Source organism: Typopeltis vanoorti, chromosome 25, assembly GCF_054136105.1.
Source record: "Typopeltis vanoorti isolate ZY-2024b chromosome 25, IOZ_Tvanoo_1.0, whole genome shotgun sequence".
In the NCBI taxonomy this organism is placed as follows: Eukaryota; Metazoa; Arthropoda; class Arachnida; order Uropygi; family Thelyphonidae; genus Typopeltis; species Typopeltis vanoorti.
In genome coordinates, this window is record NC_143573.1 from 35348632 (window position 1) to 35369778 (window position 21147).

General features: G+C 34.0%; 1 protein-coding gene across 4 annotated transcripts in view; it reads right to left on the reverse strand.

The window, feature by feature from the left end:
- Nox (NADPH oxidase) overlaps nt 1-21147 on the reverse strand; it is a 68174-nt gene that overhangs the window by 11765 nt on the left and 35262 nt on the right. For all 4 annotated transcript variants that reach the window (XM_090414545.1, XM_090414546.1, XM_090414548.1 and 1 more), the window contains exons 9-13: nt 18605-18793; nt 18246-18378; nt 15827-16479; nt 12240-12449; nt 2571-2837 (exon numbers count right to left, since the gene is read on the reverse strand). In XM_090414545.1, the coding sequence (XP_090270671.1) occupies nt 2571-2837; nt 12240-12449; nt 15827-16479; nt 18246-18378; nt 18605-18793 (1452 nt within the window). The remainder of the gene's footprint in view (nt 1-2570; nt 2838-12239; nt 12450-15826; nt 16480-18245; nt 18379-18604; nt 18794-21147) is intronic.

Here is a 21147-nt window from a genome sequence, read left to right on the forward strand (position 1 = left end):
CCAAATAATTACAAATTCTGAAGATAACTTACAGAGAGATATTTTAAATTTAAATGAGATAGCCAAAGATTATGGTATGATAATATCAACAAAAAAATAAAAAAACCATGGCCTTTAAATGATAAGATCCAGTAAGAACTAAAATAGTAATAGATAAGATTTTCGAACAGGTGAATTCATTCAACTACCTCAGACGTGTGATTACATATGAAAATGAAAAAGATATAAACCTAAAAATTGCAAAATATTTAAAAATAACAGGTGTAATTAACTATATTTAAATCTAACCTAGTTCAAAAATAAACCAGACTAAAAGTATACAATACTTCAGCCCTACCAGTCCTATTGTATGGAAGTGAATTCTGAAATCTGGACAATAAAACAAAAAGATAAAGATTAATAATATCTGAAATGAAGTTTGAGAAAAACTGCAAAGTATACTTTATTCGATGACAAAATAAATGAAATTATGAAAAATAAAATTAAACCGGAATCGTTAATAGAAAAAAAAATTTTAAAAATATAAACAAATAGATGAAACACATTGAAAGAATGAAAACAGATTACCAAATCAAGCCTTAAATTACAAATCATTAGGAAAAAGAAAACCAGGACTTCTCTCAAGAGATTCAATGATTACTTTTAAGGCTAGAATAGGCCACTCTAGGACTAAATCCTTGACAAGCATGACGATGATATATTAAATAACGTTGAGCTCTTGACTTCCTGGAGGTCTCTCTTAATAATATCTCTGTTGGTTGAAATTGAAAGTTGCGTATATTCATTTTCTGGCTGGTTGTTTCGCTAGATGAAACAAGTATCCGGGAAGAAAAAATCCCTTATGTATAAGATCTACTAACCATTCGTTGAAAATTCCTTAAAGATTTACGTTCTAGACTAAATTCCAAGCTAGGCCGTTGCAACCAGGCAACGCCAGTATTTCGACTGCATATCAGGACCGAGATATGCAAGCTTTTCTTTCTGCTTGAGTGTGCGCGCGCACACACGCACCATCCAGTCAAAATGATTTCTGTTATTTCACAATAGTCAATTTCAACCCTCTGGGTAGCACTTCTCAAACGATGAAAGACAGTATACATCATACTGGAGTTGTATGACGTTGAATAAACAGTACGTTATATAACTAGGCAGGATACGGGGAAGAATACCAGTCACTGAACCAATGACGGATCTGTAATATGGGTGCTACAAACACCTATCCATTGTGGCTGATCAGGTTCATTCACGAATGAGTGAACCTGATCAGCCATAATGTCTTCCCAGATGCAAAGGTGTGTTCCAGCAGGATAACGTTTATCACATTACTGATATCGATAGAGAGTTGTCGAACAGAACGATTTCCAGATGTTACCACGGCTGCCGAATTTGAATCCCAGAGAACATTTCTTGTTCTATGTGGATTGAGAGAGCCAGTGGTTGAGTCGTTTACTCAAATACTCGGAGACCCACAAGCAACAATCCTGAGAATATGTTGTTTAACACGTTCATTGCCTATCGCGCGATGCGAGTTCTCACCAAACGGCCGATCACGCGTTATCGCGTGGACGTAGCTAACTAAATAAACAAAATTTGGCCACCACACGAAATTCCAATTTTCAGCTTGGCAATGAAAGTGTTAAGAGATACTGTGCTATGAGAGGTTTCTACAATTAACACGAAAAAAAAAACAAGGGATAAGTAATACTATTTATTTAATGCTATATTTTCGCCTGAATATTACAGACCACTATCAATGGCGACAATAGTTAATTATCAAGTACAGGGTGGCCATAATTAAAGAGGTGTTCAGATCCCTGTAGTGAAAAGATTTACTGAAGATAAAGAATAGTAAAAAGGAACCTGGGGACATATGGCGCTATAAACGCCACCATGTGGTTCAATTTGTCCTTTCAGATGTTCTAAGAACTGCATTCTGGGCATAACCTTTTCTACGATGGAACGCAGCAAATCTGCATTGATTTGCCTCACATGCTTCGTTATTGTCTTTCAAGATTGCTAAATCAGGAACATGTCCTTCGTACACCACACGTTTCGGATAGCCCCACAACCAAAAGTCACAGAGGTTAAGATCTGGCGAACGAGGTGGCAATGCTGTGGAAAATGCACGACTGATCACTGTGTTCTGCGAAGTGTTTTCGTAACATTCGCTGTATCGGTAATCTAATTTCAAAACTTTTGAATGTATTTACTTGTTGCTTAGTTTGAATGTATTTATTTACAAACAGAATTTTGGGTTGCCTAATTTTGGCGTTGTAAGCGGCGATGAAAGACAAAACTAAGATGATTCTACTATTTCTTTATATCAGTTCTGCATGGGAGAAATTGAAACCCACAGCACATCAGCGCTGTGTGTGTGTGTGTGTGGGGACAAGTGGTCACAAAGAAAGAAACCAGTTTTGTTTTGTTTAAAAAAAAAAAAAAACTGAAGGGAGAGTCGTAAATTGTGATCAAGTGAAAACTAACATTTTCTGGAAGTTCATTTCCCCCCCGATAATGGCCTGGCAATTATTTATTTTATAAATAAATGAGTAAACTGACTAATACCTCACCTTGTTCCAGTCAGGCCTACCAGCTTGTGTTCTGGTTTTGAGTCCTGTGATGAGGCACCGTTTCTCCTTCTCGTGCAGGAGATCCAGAGCCATGTGTAGACCAAGTGCTTTCATGTCATTTTTATGCAAGGCGGAAGTTATGTACATATGGATATCTAAGAAACGATCACTGTCGCTGAGCAAAGCTTGTTCCACCTCCAACTGACTAAGGAGACTCACGAACCATTCGAACGCCTTCTGCTGTCGATTCAACCAAAAGAAGTCCACCTGGAATAAAATTACATACAGAATAAAATTAACAGATTTGCCATATTTGCTCAACGAAATGTTTCAAGTGAAAAGATACTTAAGTTTTACACTCAAGTTCCATCAAACAAACAAACAAAAAAATTATACTTTAAAATTCAGCTGCAAAACTTAGGATACTGTTATTTGTTACACAATTGTGGTGGCAGCTAAGTAAGCTTTTCAGAAGTGCTAAACTTTACTCTTAGAAGTGAATACTTGCCCCTTTGAGATCTGCTTCATGTTGGTTAACAGATTGGGTTGGTTGGAATTACAGCTGAAGTAATTGTGGCTACGAGATTAGTGTATTATGTGTGCTAACTAACTTGTGTTCTTTTTTTCAGCTGTTTGGCAAAATAAAAAATCAGTTTATAGAGAGGAAACCCACCACTTTACAAGACAAGCTAATTTTATTTGAAAAATGAAAATTTTTTTTTTTTTTTTTTTTTTTTTTTTTTATAAATTCATCATTTCAAGATGAGAATTGAAACCAGATCTTTACCTACAGTATATAAGGCTAATATTGCACATCCTTCCGAATACTCTATAAGGGTCCTATAATAGTTATACCACTAATTTAAAGCGAAGTTAAATTAATAAGCTGAACTAAATATCACAGACCCTGTGATTATATCCATAAATGAACACAAACTGTGCGTTAAGTTTGCCAAATTAAGGCACGTTTTTGTAAATATATTGACTTAAGTGGATATATTGAAGTTGGCAATGTTCAGATTAAAAACAAGGCGTTAATCTTACTCGAAAGAGGGCAGAAGCAACTTTCTCACACAAGATTCAAAATCTACATTACTGGCCTTTTTTTTTTTTTTTTTTTTTTTTTTGCCTGGAACTAATTTGGTTTTAACGTAGATCGAGTACTGAATCCAAATCTGACAGCATTCTATTCTATAAGCATTTTATAGCCATATGCATACACACTTTTCATAGATTAAAAAAAAAAAAAAACGTTTCTCTTGAATTAATGGCAAATACTAAAATTTTAAATTTTCACTTAAGTGCGTGCCCTCTTGTGGCTGTGCTAACTTTTAAGGCAGTTAGCGGTAGTTTGAAAAAGTGGAAAGAGGATTTGAATATCTGAACGTGCTTTTAAATCGCTCGTTAATTTAGGTCACATTCAGCCGTAATCAAATTCACATTCAAGTGCGGACTGCTTCCATTATATGATTTGTTTACACAAATATTACGCAAAGATCTCGATTTGCGCAATATGGACTGTGTGTATCATTGCTTCAGGAACGACACTGAGACCAATATACCGATATTAAGAATTGGGGTCATTATTGCTGTCCGTATTGTAAATGAATGGATGGTGAACCAATTGATTTTGAAGAAATAGAATACGCTCTAAGTCAAATGAAAACAAGTAAAACACCAGGGCCTGACCATATCCCTCTCCAATTGTTAAAGAAAGTAAATGAAAACACACTTAATGACCTAAAGGTTATTTTTAATAACATCTATAATACAGGATGGAGAAATTGTTGGCGAACATGGCTTAGGCACCAGAAACGACAGAGGAGATCGCCTAGTCCAGTTCTGTCAAGAAGAAGATCTAACAATAGTCTTCCACCCAGAAGACTGTATACTTGGAAATCGCCTCAAGATAACCAACATAACATTGTCAGAAATCAAATTGATTATATACTGATAAATAAAAGATTCCACAGTAGTATAAAGAGTGCAAACACTTATCCTGGAGCAGATATCTCATCAGACCACAATCCCATCGTTGCAGAAGTACGTCTTAGATTAAAATCAGCTAAAAAATCACAAAAGAAGAAAAAGAAAATTGATGTAGAAAAACTGAAAGACCCGAACATAAATAAAAGTGCCAAGACACAGCTTAACCTGCGATTACAACAGATTAACATAGAAGAAAATAAAAGTGTGGAATCTCTTTGGAATAGCTTAAAGAATGCCATCGTAACAACAAGTATTGAAGAAGTAGGTTATGTGAATAATATAAAACAACAGGAATGGATGACAGATGAGATTCTCTCTCTTATTGATACAAGAAGAATGTACAAAAACACAACATCATCAAGAAAAAATAAAAGAAGCCAAGGAAAATTGGATGAAAAATTTATGTACTGAAATTGAACTGCTTCAGGAGAAACATAATTTCAATCTGTATAAGAAAATCAACGAAATTTCCGGAAAACTGAAGAAAAAGCAAATAGTGTCTCTAAGAGACGAAAATGGAAAAATAGTTCTAGAAGAAGAGAATAAAGCACAGATTTGGATAAAATATGTAACAGAACTTTTCAATGATACTAGACAGAAGCCTATAAATATAAAAGATAACATTCAAGGACCAGCAATCATGAAATGCGAAATAGAGAATGCTATACGAACAAGTAAAACAGGAAAAGCCAGTGGACCAGATGGTGTGCGAACAGAATTTTTAAAATTAATAGAACCAGATAACATCAAACTTCTTGAAAAACTATTTAATAAAATATATGAAAGTGATGAATTTCCATCAGATTGGCTCAAATCTACATTTATCACTGTCCCAAAGAAACCCAAAGCGAATTCCTGTGGTGACTTCCGACTTATTAGTCTAATAAGCCAAACATTAAAAATATTTTTGAAAGTAATTCAGAATCATATTTATAGAAAAAGTGAAGAAACTCTAAGTGAAACACAATTCGGCTTTCGGAATGGTTTTGGTACTAGAGAGGCCCTTTTCTGTACCCAAATATTGATACAAAAATGCATAGAAAAACAGAAATCTGTCTTTGTGTTTCATAGATTTTGAAAAAGCATTCGACAAAGTCAGACACACTAACTTAATAGAAGTCCTTCAACAAATAAGGCTAGACGAACAAGACATAAGACTAATAACAAATCTGTATTGGAATCAGTCAGCTACCGTTCAATTAGACAACATTACCACCAGTGATATTAACATCAAAAGAGGAATGAGACAAGGATGTGTGCTCTCACCACTCCTGTTCAACATATATACAGAGGTAATCTTTAAAAAAGCATTGGAAGAATGTTCAGAGGGAATCGCAATAAATGGAAAGATTTTAACAACCTTCGATATGCAGATGACACCGTGCTAATTGCAGATAATATTATGGATCTCCAAAAACTCATTGACAGAGTATACATAGAAAGCCAAAGAATGGGAATAAATATAAACATCAACAAGACAAAATACATGATCATCAGCAAACATCCAGCCTCATCAATGAAACTGACACTCAATGGGAAAAGTGTCAAGTGTCAAGATATAAATATAAATAAATATAGATATAAATATAAATTGATCAAGTGTCAAGATATAAATATCTGGTTGCTGGCTTAATGAACGGTGGGATCCAGAAATAGATATAAAGACAAGGATTAAAGTTGCACGGCAGTCCTTCATGAAAATGAGAACACTATTCTGCAATGGAGACCTAAACATGGAAGTCAGATGCCGAATGCTGAAATGCTACGTGTGGTCTATTCTGCTCTATGGAGTTGAAACATGGACATTGAAGGCGACAACCATCAAGAAAATCGAAGCCTTTGAGATGTGGCTATACAGAAGAATGCTAAAGATATCATGGACAGAAAAAATTACCAATGAAGATGTCTTAAAATCCATTGGCAAAGCTAAAGATCTTATACAAATAATCAAGAAACGAAAAACATCATATCTTAGCCACATCATGAGAAACAGCAAATACCGACTTCTACAAACTATTTTGATAGGAAGAATTGGTGGCAAAGGAACTAGAGGAAGAAAAAGAATATCATGGTTTGACAACATTAAGACGTGGACAGGAAAGAGCAGTGCACAACTGCTCAGATTAGCACAAGAGCGCAGTTTGTTCGCCAAGATGGTCGCTGACCTTCGATAGAAGATAGCACAATAAGAAGATAATACAGGATACATCCCCCGATGATCTAAGGAAATCCATGTTTGTCGCTATTCCCAAAATTCCAAGAACTTTTGAATGTTCAGAATATAGACTAATAAGTTTAACAAGACGTGTTACAAAATTACTACTGAGAATAATCCTAGAAAGAATAAAAAGCACTTTATCACTAGAAATAGAAGACAATCAGGTTTTCAAGAAGACAAAAAAGGTACAAGAAGGAATTTTCAATTTGAAAACATTATGTGAAAGAAGCCTTGATAACCAAAAAAGCATATATCTTTGTTTTATTGATTGCACCAAAGCATTTGATTCAATAGATCACAAGAAATTAACACATATCCTTCAGAATAATGGGTGAAAAGGAAAAGATCTACGTATAATTACAAATATATACTGGAATCAAATGGCCTCAATAAGATAAAAATGCACATACTGACAACTTTGAAATTAAAAAAAGGAGTAAGACAAGGATGTATCTTATCACCCTTGCTGTATAATATATATATATATATATATATATAGTGAACAAGTTTTTAAAAATATTTCATTATTGAAGGGTGTAAAAGTCGGGGGTAGGAACTTCAACTTCAGGTATGCAGATGACACAGTCCTTATAGCTGAATCTGAAGATCATCTTCAAAACTTAGTCACAGAAATTTACAACAGAAGCTTAGACATGGGATTAATTATTAACCTAAAGAAAACAAAGTGCATGATTATATCAAAAGAATCAATCAATAAGAAACTAAACATAACTGTTAACAAAAATAAAATTGAACAGGTTCAGTCTTTCATACATTTGGGACAAATGTTTACAGACAGAGGAAATTCCGTTAAAGAAATAAAAAGAAGAATAGAGATACCAAGAAAAGCCTTTGATATGAAAACTGTTCTAACATCCAGAGACATTAATATACACAAGAAAACGATTAATAATCTGGTCAAGCCTTCTCTACAACAGTGAAACTTGGACTCTAAATAAACAAGCAGAGAAAAAATTAAAAGCTTTGGAAATGTGGACCATCAGAACAATGTTGAAAATACCATGGACAGAAAATGAAAAACGATGTTTTGAAGAAAGCAAAAATGAAAAGAACATTTAATGAAAATAAAGAACGAAAACAAATATTTTGGACATCTAACTAGACAAGAAGGCCTTCAGAAATTAATATTAGAAAGGAAACTGGATGGAAAAAGAGGGAGACCCAGGAGAATGTGGTTTGAAGACATTAAGGACTGGACTGGCTTTAATTACCATAAATGTACGAGAGCAGGAAAAAAAAAGCGTTCCGTGACCTGGTTGTCAACCTCCTAGGTAAGTGATGGCGAACCTATGACACGTGTGTCAGCACTGACACACTTGAGGGTTTCACGCGAAGGTAGGTTTCGGTTCATTGAAAGAGTTATATGTTATAGTTAGCCTATTTCTATTTTATCTTGTAACTAGCCTATAAACAATGAGCGTTTTAAGGTTACGTTTTCTTTCTTAATCATTATAATTTCTGCATAGTCATATGATATTATAAAAACTTATAAAAATTATTATCAATATTATATGATACAAACTTATAAATACGTGCTTTATATATTATAAACGTAAAGTTTTCATTTGACTTCTGTGTGAAATTCGTTCACGCATGCATTCCAAGTCTCTCGACTGAGTAATACAAGTTCTATATTTAAAACCACTTGAACAGAAAATATAATTCGCAGCATTAAATATTGAATTTGAGTAAATAATGAAAACATTTTTATAGTTGCAATAAATTCAGTAAATTTTGTTGAATAATGTAAATCGCAACAAAATCTACTAAATAGTATGATAGAGAGTTGGTGTATAATTCGTTTCCAGTAATTGTTAGTTATTAATTATTACTGCTTAATTACCACTGTATATAATTGTGCTCTTTTTTAATTTGTGAACCCTTTTACAATGGCAGTTAGCACTAATAAAAACTAAAATTATCACAGAAAGGAAGTGGAAGAAATTTCCAAGATGCCTGGGCTGAACAATGTGGTGTTATTGATAGAGGCGGGTTGGGTTGATAGAGATGGGTTGTAAATTGTGTGGTGAGCTATCTGTGAATAGAACTTGGAATGTAAGAAGACATTTTAAAAATAAGCACAAATGGCTCCTAGAAAAAACGTTTCAAGAACGCAAAGAATACATATCGCAACATCTAAAACTGGCAGAATCACGATCAGGGATTTCAATTAAATTTGTTTCAGGACCTTCAAATTTAGTAGCCGCAAGTTACAGTATTTCACATACTACTGTTGAATATGGGAAACCACTTAGTGATAGTGATTATATTAAAGAAGCTTTCGTAAAGTGTGCACCATTTTTATTTGAAGACTTCCATAATAAGGAAGCTATTGTAAAGCGCATGAAAGAGTTACCATTAAGTAGGAATACTATTAAAGACAGAGTTATATCAATGAATGCCAGTATAGAAAATCAAATACAACAAGACTTGAACTCCTGCCATTGTTTTTCCATTTGTCTCGACGAAACTACAGATATCACGTCACTAGCTCGATTGGCTATTATTGCAAGGTATGTTTACGGTAATTCTATTAATGAGGAATTGATAAAGTTAGAAAATTTATCTCAAAACATGACAGATCAAGACATATGCGATTGTGTTGTTAAAGTGTTCCGTGAGAAACAGATAGATTTATCGAAAATATTTTCGATTACAACTGATGGCGCGCCTAATATGGTTGGCCGTAATGTCGGTTTTATCAAACAATTTACAGAATATGTTGGTCATCCCCTGGTTTGTTTCCATTGTATTATACATCAGGAGACACCGTGTGCGAAATCAGGCTTAAAGGATTTGGATGATGTGATGAGAATTGTGACAAAGGTAATTAATTTTATTGCTGCCAGGGCTTTAAACAAACGAGAATTTAATTCACTTTTAAGCGAAGTTAAATCAGTGTACAATGGTCTATTAATGTACAATAATATTCGATGGTTGAGTAGTGGCCAAGTACTTGAACGGTTTGTTGAATGTTTAAATGAAATTAAATTATATTTAAATACGAAGGGCATGGAGCACGAATTTTCTCAGTTGAACGATTCTGCTTGGCTCAGTAAGCTGATGTTTTTCACAGATTTTTCATTGCACCTGAATGAACTTAATATACAATTGCAAGGTTTCGGAAAATCTGTCGATGTTATGTTTGGCACGATCAAGAGCTTTGAGAATAAACTCAAAATATTTCAACGTGATTTAGAAAGTAACAATTTCAAGTATTTCCAAAGAGTGAAATTTTTTTTTTTTTTTTTTTTTTTTAACAAAACCAGCTCCAAAAATCGTGAACAACATATCAACCAATCTATCGAAGTTCTAAAGTCAGTAACTGAGCAGTTTTCTTCTAGATTTGAGCAATTTCGAATGTTGGAACAAACATTCGAAATTGCTCAAATCGAAACAATCCAATTCATAAAGTATCCTGATGAAACAGAATTCACGGATCTTAAATTAGATGGCTTTGAGTGGTTGGATTTAAAAGATCTAGAAATGCACCTAGCCGACTTCCAGTGCAATCCTATCTGGAAAAGAAAGTTTATTGCTCTTAGAAATGAATTAGAAGAACTTGAGTGGGAATCTGCATGATGCCGCGTGTAAAAATTGAGACTGAAATTCTAAGCGTATGGAATAGCCTTCCCGAAAACTTTCATGCTCTTAAAATGTTTGCTAAAGCTCTTCTACATACTGTTGTGAAACTATTTTCTGCCTTAAATAATATCAAATCAAAAGGGAGAAATAGATTGAGCAAATGATTAAAATGATTAGCATTAAAATGTACACACTGCCCTTCTATAAAGAAACTTTCTACCAGTACTCAGTAACAGAAAAGTCATTAAATGTAATTTAAGTTTGTAATTTCACTTTATTAAATTAATTGTATAATATAAATTCATAGATTTTATATCAATGTCCTATTAAATAAATAGCCTAATATGATATGTATAAGTCACCATCTATGATTATGTAGGTAAATTTATAATTCATGTATGCAAGTGGCACATCAACAACGTCAATATTTAAAATAAAAAAAAAAAAGATGTTTGACACACCTGGATAAAAAAAAGGTATGAAGGTGGAAGACAATCACAAACATCCATGCCTACGCGGGATTCGAACCCGAAGCCTCTTGGTCTGGAGAGCAGATATGCTAACCAAGAGACTGCGGGTTCGAATCTCGCGTAGGCATGGATGTTTGTGATTGTCTTCCACCTTCATACATCCAAGTATAGATACACTTTCTCAATATGGACTGGGTCACTATGGGAGTAGAAGACCCAAAACCTCCCTCAATGGGAGAGGCTTTCACCCTGCAGTGGGTAGAAAAACAGGCTGTTCATCATTCTTGGACCTAAAATGTATAAGTATTTAAAGGCGAATCAAAACGTCTCACTAAATAGAAGTTCAGTAAGTATTCGGTTATTTTTTGAATTGGTAATTTTATTGTTAAAATTACAAATAACTAATCAACTTATAACAAAGTATTATAAGATGGAACATATCACTAAATTCACTTCCTTTATTCTCACCTGGACTTTTCCTATAAAGGGAAAAAAAAAAAGCTACGGTAACAAGTGAACGGTTCGACCAGTATATAATTGGAGCAAAATATATCTAGGGGGAAATGAATGTCTGATAGTAAACACGGCATGCAGAACCCACAAAGTGGATTGGATTGAGTTCTTTTGAAATTATGGCCGAATCAACTAAGGTATTCTGTGAACTGCATTATGTTTTCGGATTGGCTGCTCCTCTGAGGGAGGAAAAACCCTAATAAAGGTTCTTTGTATCCTGGATGGAATTGGAACCCAGGTCCAACTGAAGGTCATCGTCGATGCCGACAGCTCCAGAAGCTTCCCCCCACCCCTCAAGTAGATGCAATTTCAGATCTGAAGATGAGATTCCGAAAAGGCTTGCGGATTAAGATAAATATACTAGATGGTTTAAAGTGCTGGAAAACAGTTACTACAAAAATTCAAGCTGCCAAATAATCTAAAAGTTTCGTTATTTGATAGTTAAGCTATGAGAATTTTTACACATTACTACTCTTGAGGGGAGGGGGGGTAGTTGCCTGGAATGGCATTCTTAGCCCTTGGATAAAATTTCAAAAGTGAAAAGCTTCTCCACAATTGAGTTATTGACTTGATATAATTTGGTCACTAATAAGGAGCGAAATGTTGAGAGAGCAAGCCATTTGGTCAGCTTGATGCTGAAGAATTAACCTCATGAGACTGATCTGATCTACTCTTGAATTTTATCATAAGATTTATTCAACAAGTAACATTTAGTTATAATTTTTCGCCCAACCCTAATTGTAGTAGAGCTGCAACCCCCTTTCGGAAAGAAATGAAACTACATGAACATCATCCATTTAAAGTTTTTTTTTTTCTCATTCGAGGTCTCAGCGTTGAGATATTTTACGATATTCGTCAAGCAATTACACTTACCTTCCGGAGCTGCATACTCTGGTCAGGTAGAGGATCTAACCACAGATGATTACAGCTTGGACACGTGTGTCTGGACTTCTTGTATCGGTGGAAAATGCTTTGTAGGATACTGGCGAAGGGTGTCACTCCTATTCCGGTACCGATTAGAACTGCGTGTTGTGCACGAAAGATTTGTCTGGTTGGCGATCCATAAGGACCGTCAAGAATAATCTAGAAAAGGTAAAGAAAGTTTTGAATATATACGGATATTGGTAAAAAAAAAGGCAATTACTCGAAATGCATGCCGATAGGTAAAAATACTTAAATAGAAAGAAAAATTGCAAAATTACTCCACAAAAGGTACTAATTTTAGAAATTTTTTTTTAGACTTTGAAATATTTAAGCTTCTTTAAATTATTAGAAAACTTTGACCAGAATTCGAGTGATTAACTTGAATATCTGACGTTCAACTTTGCACAAAATAAGCAAACAAAAGGTGGAAAAACTTAAATGCAACTAACTGTTCTCTTTAATACATAAAAATTGTGACGCATTTAGAGGTTTCCAGTGAGATTCTAGAATTGGATTAAGTAAGATTAGCAGCTACTTGTTCACAAAAAATTTCACAATTTAATATAATGCATTCTTTTATCTGGACAAGGCAAAATTTGCAGTTTTGTAAAGCCACATATAATAGTCAACTTTTAGGATTAGTTATGTTACTGAAACGGCAATTAATGCAAAGAAAATGAGTTTAAAAAATAAGTTAAATATTTATGCACATAGCACCTGATTTTAACGCTAACACGTTATCTTACTACTCAAATATCTCCTCCATCCTATTATAGGATGATCAATAATTAAAACGCATTTCAATGATATTGGACCTTTCAAATAAATTTCTCACTTCATTAAAAATTATATCCAATGTGATATGTTAAACTTTTGTGTGAATCCTGCATAGGAAAAATTGTAAATTGATAGTATTGTTAAAATAAACCTGGATCGTTAAAATAATCCTTCCAGAGACCAAAACATTTTACTTTTTTCAAACCATTTCAAGGCTTCCAAAGTAAATAGATGGTGTTCCGCACCAGATGACGAACACTCAGTGCAGCACTAGAATTCGAACCCACAATCTGTTAGTCGGAGACTATCAACTCCGTCAACCAGACAGACAAACTACTAAGAATGTCAGTTTGAAGGAGACATCTGTTTTGGTGGAAATACAGTATTTAAGTTCTATAAAGAATCTTGGTTTCTAGCATGATTCTTTACAGAACAATAGTTTCTAAGACATGGAACCATTTTGCGGAAATTTATTTTGCGATAATCAAGTTTCAACATTCTAAGCTTTTAGGGACGCTTACTTACACGCAGTATATCAGCAATTGCTAACGTTTCAACTGTATTTCAATGTCAGTTGGTTGAAAATAATTTCTTCAGTTCTATTGAAATCGTTAAATTAGATCCGACTAATTAAAAGTTCAGTCAGATCTAAAGTATTCCGTAAAGAATAATGTATATTTTCTTGAGGACTTTTTTTTATGGTCACTTCTGAACACGGGTGGTTAATGCCATGAATAAAGCACAGAATGCAGTAGTTCGTTATTCAGTCACCTTGAGATCAATATCAAATTTTAATTTAAATTTCTTAAACTGCTGTGATAGCAAGCACTGAAGTGTTAACATTTCCTGAATGTTGCTAACACTTCCAAGTTATATTGTTTATCATCTCTCTCTCTCGTAAACTTTACTTGAGTGGGGTACTAATGAAATTGTCTAGAACATCGGTTCCCAACCGGTGGTACGCATACCCATGGGGGTACGTGCTGGGCCGTTCAGGGGTACACGAAAAATAATCGGTATTGGAGGGAAAACCTCATTTCCACTATTTTACATTAAGATAGACACTGAACAAAAGTGTCAGTATTTAAAAACAGCTATTTTAAAAACAAGGGGTACAATTTATACAAGTGGGTTTAAAAGGGTACACAGCTGGAAAAAAGGTTGACAACCACTGGTCTAGAAGAACATGCTAATGCACAATTAACAAAATATGCCTCAGAAATTAACGAGGCAAAGCAGGCACTATTTTTAATATGTTGCTCAGTGCACTTCCTTTTCTGAACGAATTTTTTTTTTCTCCTTCGTAGATAAAATACACTAGAGGTCAACGTTCACTTGCAGCTGTGACATTAAATTTGCTACAGTACTGAACCAATGACTGCAGACTTCCACCTTTCAATAAAAAGGTGGAAGTTTGCTGCGTTTTGTACTTTCAAGGAGGCTAAATCAAGTTTTCATTTCTAATTTTATGTTGTCACGAAATGTGGAAGTCATACCAGTACTAAGATATGCATCAGAAACACGTGCAGCAACTACAAAAATTACATTCATATAACTACCAAGAAGAAAACATTTAGAAAAATATGAAGGTGTATCGATAAGCAAACAAAACTAGGAACTCACGAATCGGAGAAAGTTATAAAATATAGTCAGTAATTAATTTGATCAAAAAACGGAAAAATCAAACAGCAAGAATACAGGAAAGCAGATAAAGAAAGACGAAATTGGAAGCATGGGAAAGCAAAGGAGAAGATGGGTGGGATGATCTTGAAAACAGCAGCGCTCCAAGTAACTAGTCTTAATAGTGGAAGAAGAAACTATGAAGATATTTCTTTTAAAATTAATACAACCGCTAGGGAATCTTGATTTACTGAAAATAGCATGGAAATACTGCCATGAGACTTCCGTTAGTCTGAGTAATTTCAATCGATTTGAAGAAATAACCTTCAAGTCAGAAACGGATCCGGGAGTAGTATGCAATCTACTTCGAAATTATACGAGTTCCAAGCTTAAGGATTTATTAAACAAACTTGTTTGCAATTCTGTTAAATGCAAGTTCGGTGAAACAACATCCGCTCCCCCCCCCCCCAAAAATGGAATGAGTTTGAGAAGATGAACTTTACTCTTGTACATGGATCGAGTACAAATACTCGTTGGCATTCACAAAGGTCACTTTCTTTAAACATTACTTACAAACGTAGGCGTAACTCGATAGCCACACGTACTGAAAACAAACGAGTTTGCCCTACAAATTACCTGTTGAGACCAAATAAGTTGCTTATTTTTCTTTCCATTAATGCTTGAAGAACCTGATCTTAAGTGTTTAACATAGCTCAAGAGCATTACTACAAGCTAACGTCACAAGTCACAATATAATACGTATTCAGTGAACGACAGTAGCATTCTTATTGTCTGAACATTCATGTGAAACCTAGCACGATATATCTCCCCAGATCTGTCTTGACACATGCATACGTTTAACAAATTAAACTACGTGCTTGGAGGACTATTCCAAAATAAAATAGCTTTAACTAGAACAGAAAATTAATTTTAACTGATTTAGTAGGAAATGCTAATCTCATACCGATGACAGTTATATTGGTGAACTTAAAAGTGGAATAAATGACGTATAATTTATGAGTGTTTTTTTTTTAATTTGAATATCAAAATATTCACGATGAGAATTTTTTTAAATAAAAATCTTTTCTTACAATATTTTAGTTTAAAATGTTGGCAGACAGCCAAAATAAGAGCCTTACTTTCAGTGGCTGTTGGAGAACGATGATGTTGTCTTCACCCGTGTTTTCAGCTTCAACTTTAGGTTCCTCTTTTTTCTTCACTGATTTTTTTGTCTTTCTGTTTTCGCTCTCCTCGTCTTCAGTGACAGTCGGCAACAGAATTATCGTCTGGCACTTTCTGAAGCTCTTTCTTGCTACCGAAACTCGTACAGACTTGCGCCTTGCATCAATCGGTCGCAATTTCCTACGCTTTTCCGGATTATCACTAACGAACCGCCTAACTTCGTTGTGTTTTTTCCTGAGAGTAATTTCGGCGTTGGACAGAGAACGTAACGATGACTGGGTGGTTAATTTGGCTGGTGTAGAGATGATGTGAGAATTTTCAAGAGATTCTCGGCTGATGGATATCTCTGACGGTTCGGGAGTTGAAGTGGCTGAAATTTCGTTCATTTCTACAGAAATCTCAGGACAAAGAATGCTGGAAGGATGATCTGAAGGAACAGTGAGGTTCATGTGAGTAGAGTCGCAGTTTTCGCTGGCGTTCGTGGACACCGACTTCTCCAAGTCCAAAGCCAAAGTTGGACTCAATTCAGCATTTATATCTTTTTCTTCAAAGTAGCCATAGAGTCCATTTGTCCAACCACCAACAGCTCTGATGTGCAGCCATATTTCCCCTGAAAAAAAAAATATGTCATATGGTTAAGAAATTCATTATGTTGACACTAAAATACTTGCATTTAGTGCTGAGGACTTGTGGACTTCGAATTCGTGATTCGATAAATTATAAATTCCAAACGCAAGCTGTTTTGTGGAAATAATTAAACTAAAATTTAAGGTTTTTCTGACTGTATGAAGTGGATGAATACAGAAAAATGAGGAGTCTGGGTAAAATAAGTTATTTAAATATTAAGAAAACCAGGGCGTATAGTGGTCTTTTGAAGACAAATTCAAGCTTGACTTTTTCAATTTTTCCTTTTCATACGTTTAAAATAAATATCAATAGTTTATTTTACATAATCTGTTCCTTTCTATTTCGAACACTGAAGGAATAACTGGTCGCAAATGTCAATATTTTGTATAAATAAGCACTATGTATTCTGTTTACAAGGTAGTGGGACTGCAAATTATGTTTGCATGTGGCTTCGTGTGTTCAACATTGGATTTTGTGAAATAACGAATTGAATAAAGTAATGATGGCTAAAATATAGAGCAAAAAAGGTTTTGGTTTGGCACGGGTAAATGTTAAAATGGAGGATATTATCGATCCAAACATTTTATAGCCAAATATAGAAAGAAACAAAAAAGTTTCTAAAACTAACGAGAGCTTATGAAAACATCACCTTCAAGCATGAGTCACTTTGATTTGCGCTACTTAAGAGTAAGCTCTGATAAAGTTTCGAAACTAATTTTTTTTTTCTATATCTGGCTATAAAATATGGGCTGAATCCATAATATCACATTTTAATATAATAGATGGTTTTCCTAACAAGCTATTAATACCATCGCGATTATTTCTTCTTGAGTGCATATTGCCTTTGTTAGTGAGTGAATTTAAGTATTTAATAATAAGCTAATGCCTTTTATATCCTTATAGGAAGTAAGCGAGGCCGGCCTACTTAAGTATTTAATTGTAAACAAAATAAAAACCTTAAATGTGTCTGAGAAACGTGAACGCGATGTATTAATAATACACGTTTTCAATAAAGGGCTCATAACTATAGACTGAAAGTAGAAATTATTAAAAAAACATTTAAAAGTAATCAAGTTCGTAGACATTGCTTTTGCATGCTTACGTAATGAATGAATTATGTTATGATTTCGAGTTATGCAGTACGTGAAAAGTTCGGCCAAATGCAATCCACTATATTATTTCCACGAAAAACAGGCATGCTAATAGAAAAAATGGTAAATCAATGGCGATTTACTGTATTTACAGAGGTAAAATATAGTTGGTTTAACATTGTAACAATGAACGTAGCAAACTGAATATGAAAATAAAATTACTTAAAAATCTAAAGTGTTTTTCTTGACATTAAAAACTTTTCTTTACATATTTGATAAGTACGGTATATTTATTTTATCAAAGGGTAGCATTTCAGTTTTAGTATTTGCAAAAGGCGATATTCCTTTTATTTGTAAAAACCATTAAGACAACATATAATAGAAATAAATGGGCAGAAACAACATCAAAAGAAATTAAATCGGCAAGACAATATCGAGATTTAGTAAATAAAAGCTTAAGATTTGGCTGAAAGTTCGTCAGATATTTATAACCAATGAATTATTTAGTATTGTAAAAATAAGTTAATATTGGACATGAAATACAACTGGGCAGTGAGAAAAACTTCGGTTATTGTTGTAATGAGGATATCAATTATAATCTTGTTAGTATGAAATGGCTGGTTTCAAGATAGAGGCAGATCAAATCTTTGACACCTACCGTCCAGTTCTGGAGCGCTGCTAATGGTGAAAGGATGCCACTCATTATGAGCAACTTGGGGAATATTTACGAACACGTAATCACCCGGATAAAAGTCAAAATTTGGAGGACGTTTAATGACCAAATGTGTCACCTGAAACAAATGGAAATGCAAACCTAAAATGGAAATTTATTCGGCATTAAGTCAATAAACTGTATAACCTCCATTTTATAAAAACTATTGCTATCTAATTATAATTCCACTCAAAATCTAGAATAGAATGATCAAGTCTACATAAATTTTGAAATGATTTTTGATGAAAAATGTCAATTTCTAAGAAGAGAAATGTTCAACCAGAAAGAAAATTTTTACAGCTCACCTTAGAAGGCAGGAGGACTCCTTTTTGGACGTATGCCGTACGACTGCTGGTGAAGTTTCTTTTAATCCGTATCATGCTTTCGATGAGGAAGATGATGGCAGGACCAAGGAACCATTTCCAGAAATTGGGCCCATGGAGGATAAGACAAATCCAAAACACGATGAATAACAGATGAGTGTAGTAGAAAATCTGGGAAAGACAGAATATTAAAACAATAATAAAGTTTGTACCCTGCAAATTTGTTACACTAAGCTATATTAGTAGGAAAGTAGAACCTTTATATACTGGGCCGTACGCAAATACCATTATTGCATGGTTTATTATAAGGAGGACTACATATACTGTCATTTACATTTTCACCTAAATTAAATATCAGCTAAAGGGCACATAATTTCGGGATCACCCCAGACACTGGTTAAATCTGAAAAACAGTATAAAAGTGGCTAACGATATATTTCTATTCGAGTTCGACCGTTTCTACTTATGTGGCATACAATGATTCTCTTGTATTACTGATACGTAAAGAAAAACAGGGAGATTTCGAAAATATTCAAAAGGACAGATTGTGTATTTGGAAATATGGCAGGAAAAACATGAATACTAAACAGATATAGTGAGAATAATGGCGGTGCTGCCAGTGTATGGCAAATTATCAAGCTAGAAACAGGGAAGTCTGAAATGTTCAGTCTATATGCTACATACAACATAAGGCATCTTTGAATAGACGGAATTCTTAGAGTAACGCGTCAAGTTTTTTCCAGCAATTAACCTCAGCAGGAGAATATTAAAAAGAAATCCTGTCGTGAAGAACTAGACTTCTTTATTGATAAAAAAAAAATAATAAAATTTCCAAATTGCAAAACGTTTTACAAACGTTATTTCATCTTCAAATATTTTCTTTGTTCTTTTCCCTTTATACGTATGTACATGCCGTTTCTTTTTTTGACATAAAAAAAGGGAGGGTTATGACACTTTTGGTAACACTAACATCATAATCCATTTAATTTCTCTTATTTTTATTCATACGTTTTTCTGGAATGTATCTGCAGTTCTTCCAGGTTTCGATTCATATCCCCGTTTTTTTTTATTAAAATTTCTTACATTTTAAGGGGAAAGGGATTACTAACAAGAACCACTCTTTCTTGTACTATTAGTCCGTGTTCTGATAAGAATAAAAAAAAAAAAGGAAAATGGTTCCACTATATTCACGATAAAGTTTAGAAACGTGGTTAAATGTGTTCTCGACTGTAACAAAAATCATCATGTATATTTTGTAATGCTTATAGATGGAATATGTGCTGCAGAGTAAACAGAAATAATCGACATATGCTAATATCGATTTAGTAATTATAATTTGAGATTAAAATTTTTAATTTTTCTGTCATTAGCCCTTCAATCATCAACCCTGTTAATCACTACTCACCAATAGCCATAAAGCTTCAAACAAAATGTAATTAACGATGATGAAACCTTTATTCAACGAGCCAATTCAATCCTTCAAAAGATTTGTAGTTTATGATCTCTAATGAAACACGAAGACATCGTTTTTAGTATTATTCTCCTGTACGTTTAATCTAGTGTTTGTCAAGGGCGTACGCCCCACAGGGGGGCAATTTGAATATTTTTTTGGGGAAATTAGAAAATGTACATATTTATATTATACTTTTTCAGAACTTGGCTGACTATTATGCTAGAGGGGGACATCAAAATCTTTGAGGTGGGGCATCAAGATCTTTTAGAAGTTGAGGTGGGGCATGATCCAAAAAGGTTGAGAAACACTGGTTTAACCAATAAAACGTGCAAGCTAGACACATGGCATAATGACCATATTCTCGTGCCATCTAGCGGAAATTCTAAGAAACAAGAACAAACAGAGAACTGTGTGCCATAAACACGTATTCAATAACTATCCAATTGGGACGACCAAAACTGACGTTAACTATTTCGTAAAGTTTATTTAAACCACATTTCTTTCTACAATATTTTTTCCCTCCTAAAAAGGAGAGGAACCTAAATGCTTTGTCATCCACCTAAATGCAATTTCATACTGAAGACAGTCAAGCACTAACTTGAATACTTTCTCAAAAGTAATCAACATTCTGGCTTTTCCGTATACATTTCGCTAATATTAGATGGCACGTTAATGAAACAAAATAACGATTAATATCAGGCAGAATCAGTTATGTGATACAAGTGTGAACATTGTAATTGAAAAGTGGAACAATTTAAATATTATAAGGCATATTCCGGAAATTGGACCAATTTTTTTTTTTTTTTTATTAAGCTAAAAGCACAAAAAAGAAATAAAACCAGACAAGTTTCGTAAGTCGTTTGACCTACATCTTCAGGAGTAAAAAGGTAACTGAAAGTTAAAACAACAAAAAAGAGAAATTATTCAAAAATAGTTCATACTACACAGTTGTAGCCGTCTGACTGTTTATAAAATTAAAAAATCAGAATGCAGATTCAAAGCAGTGCTAAGTTTAAACAATGCCGGATGATGCCACGTTCTGTTGTTCACGATCATAATGTCCGAGGTCTGA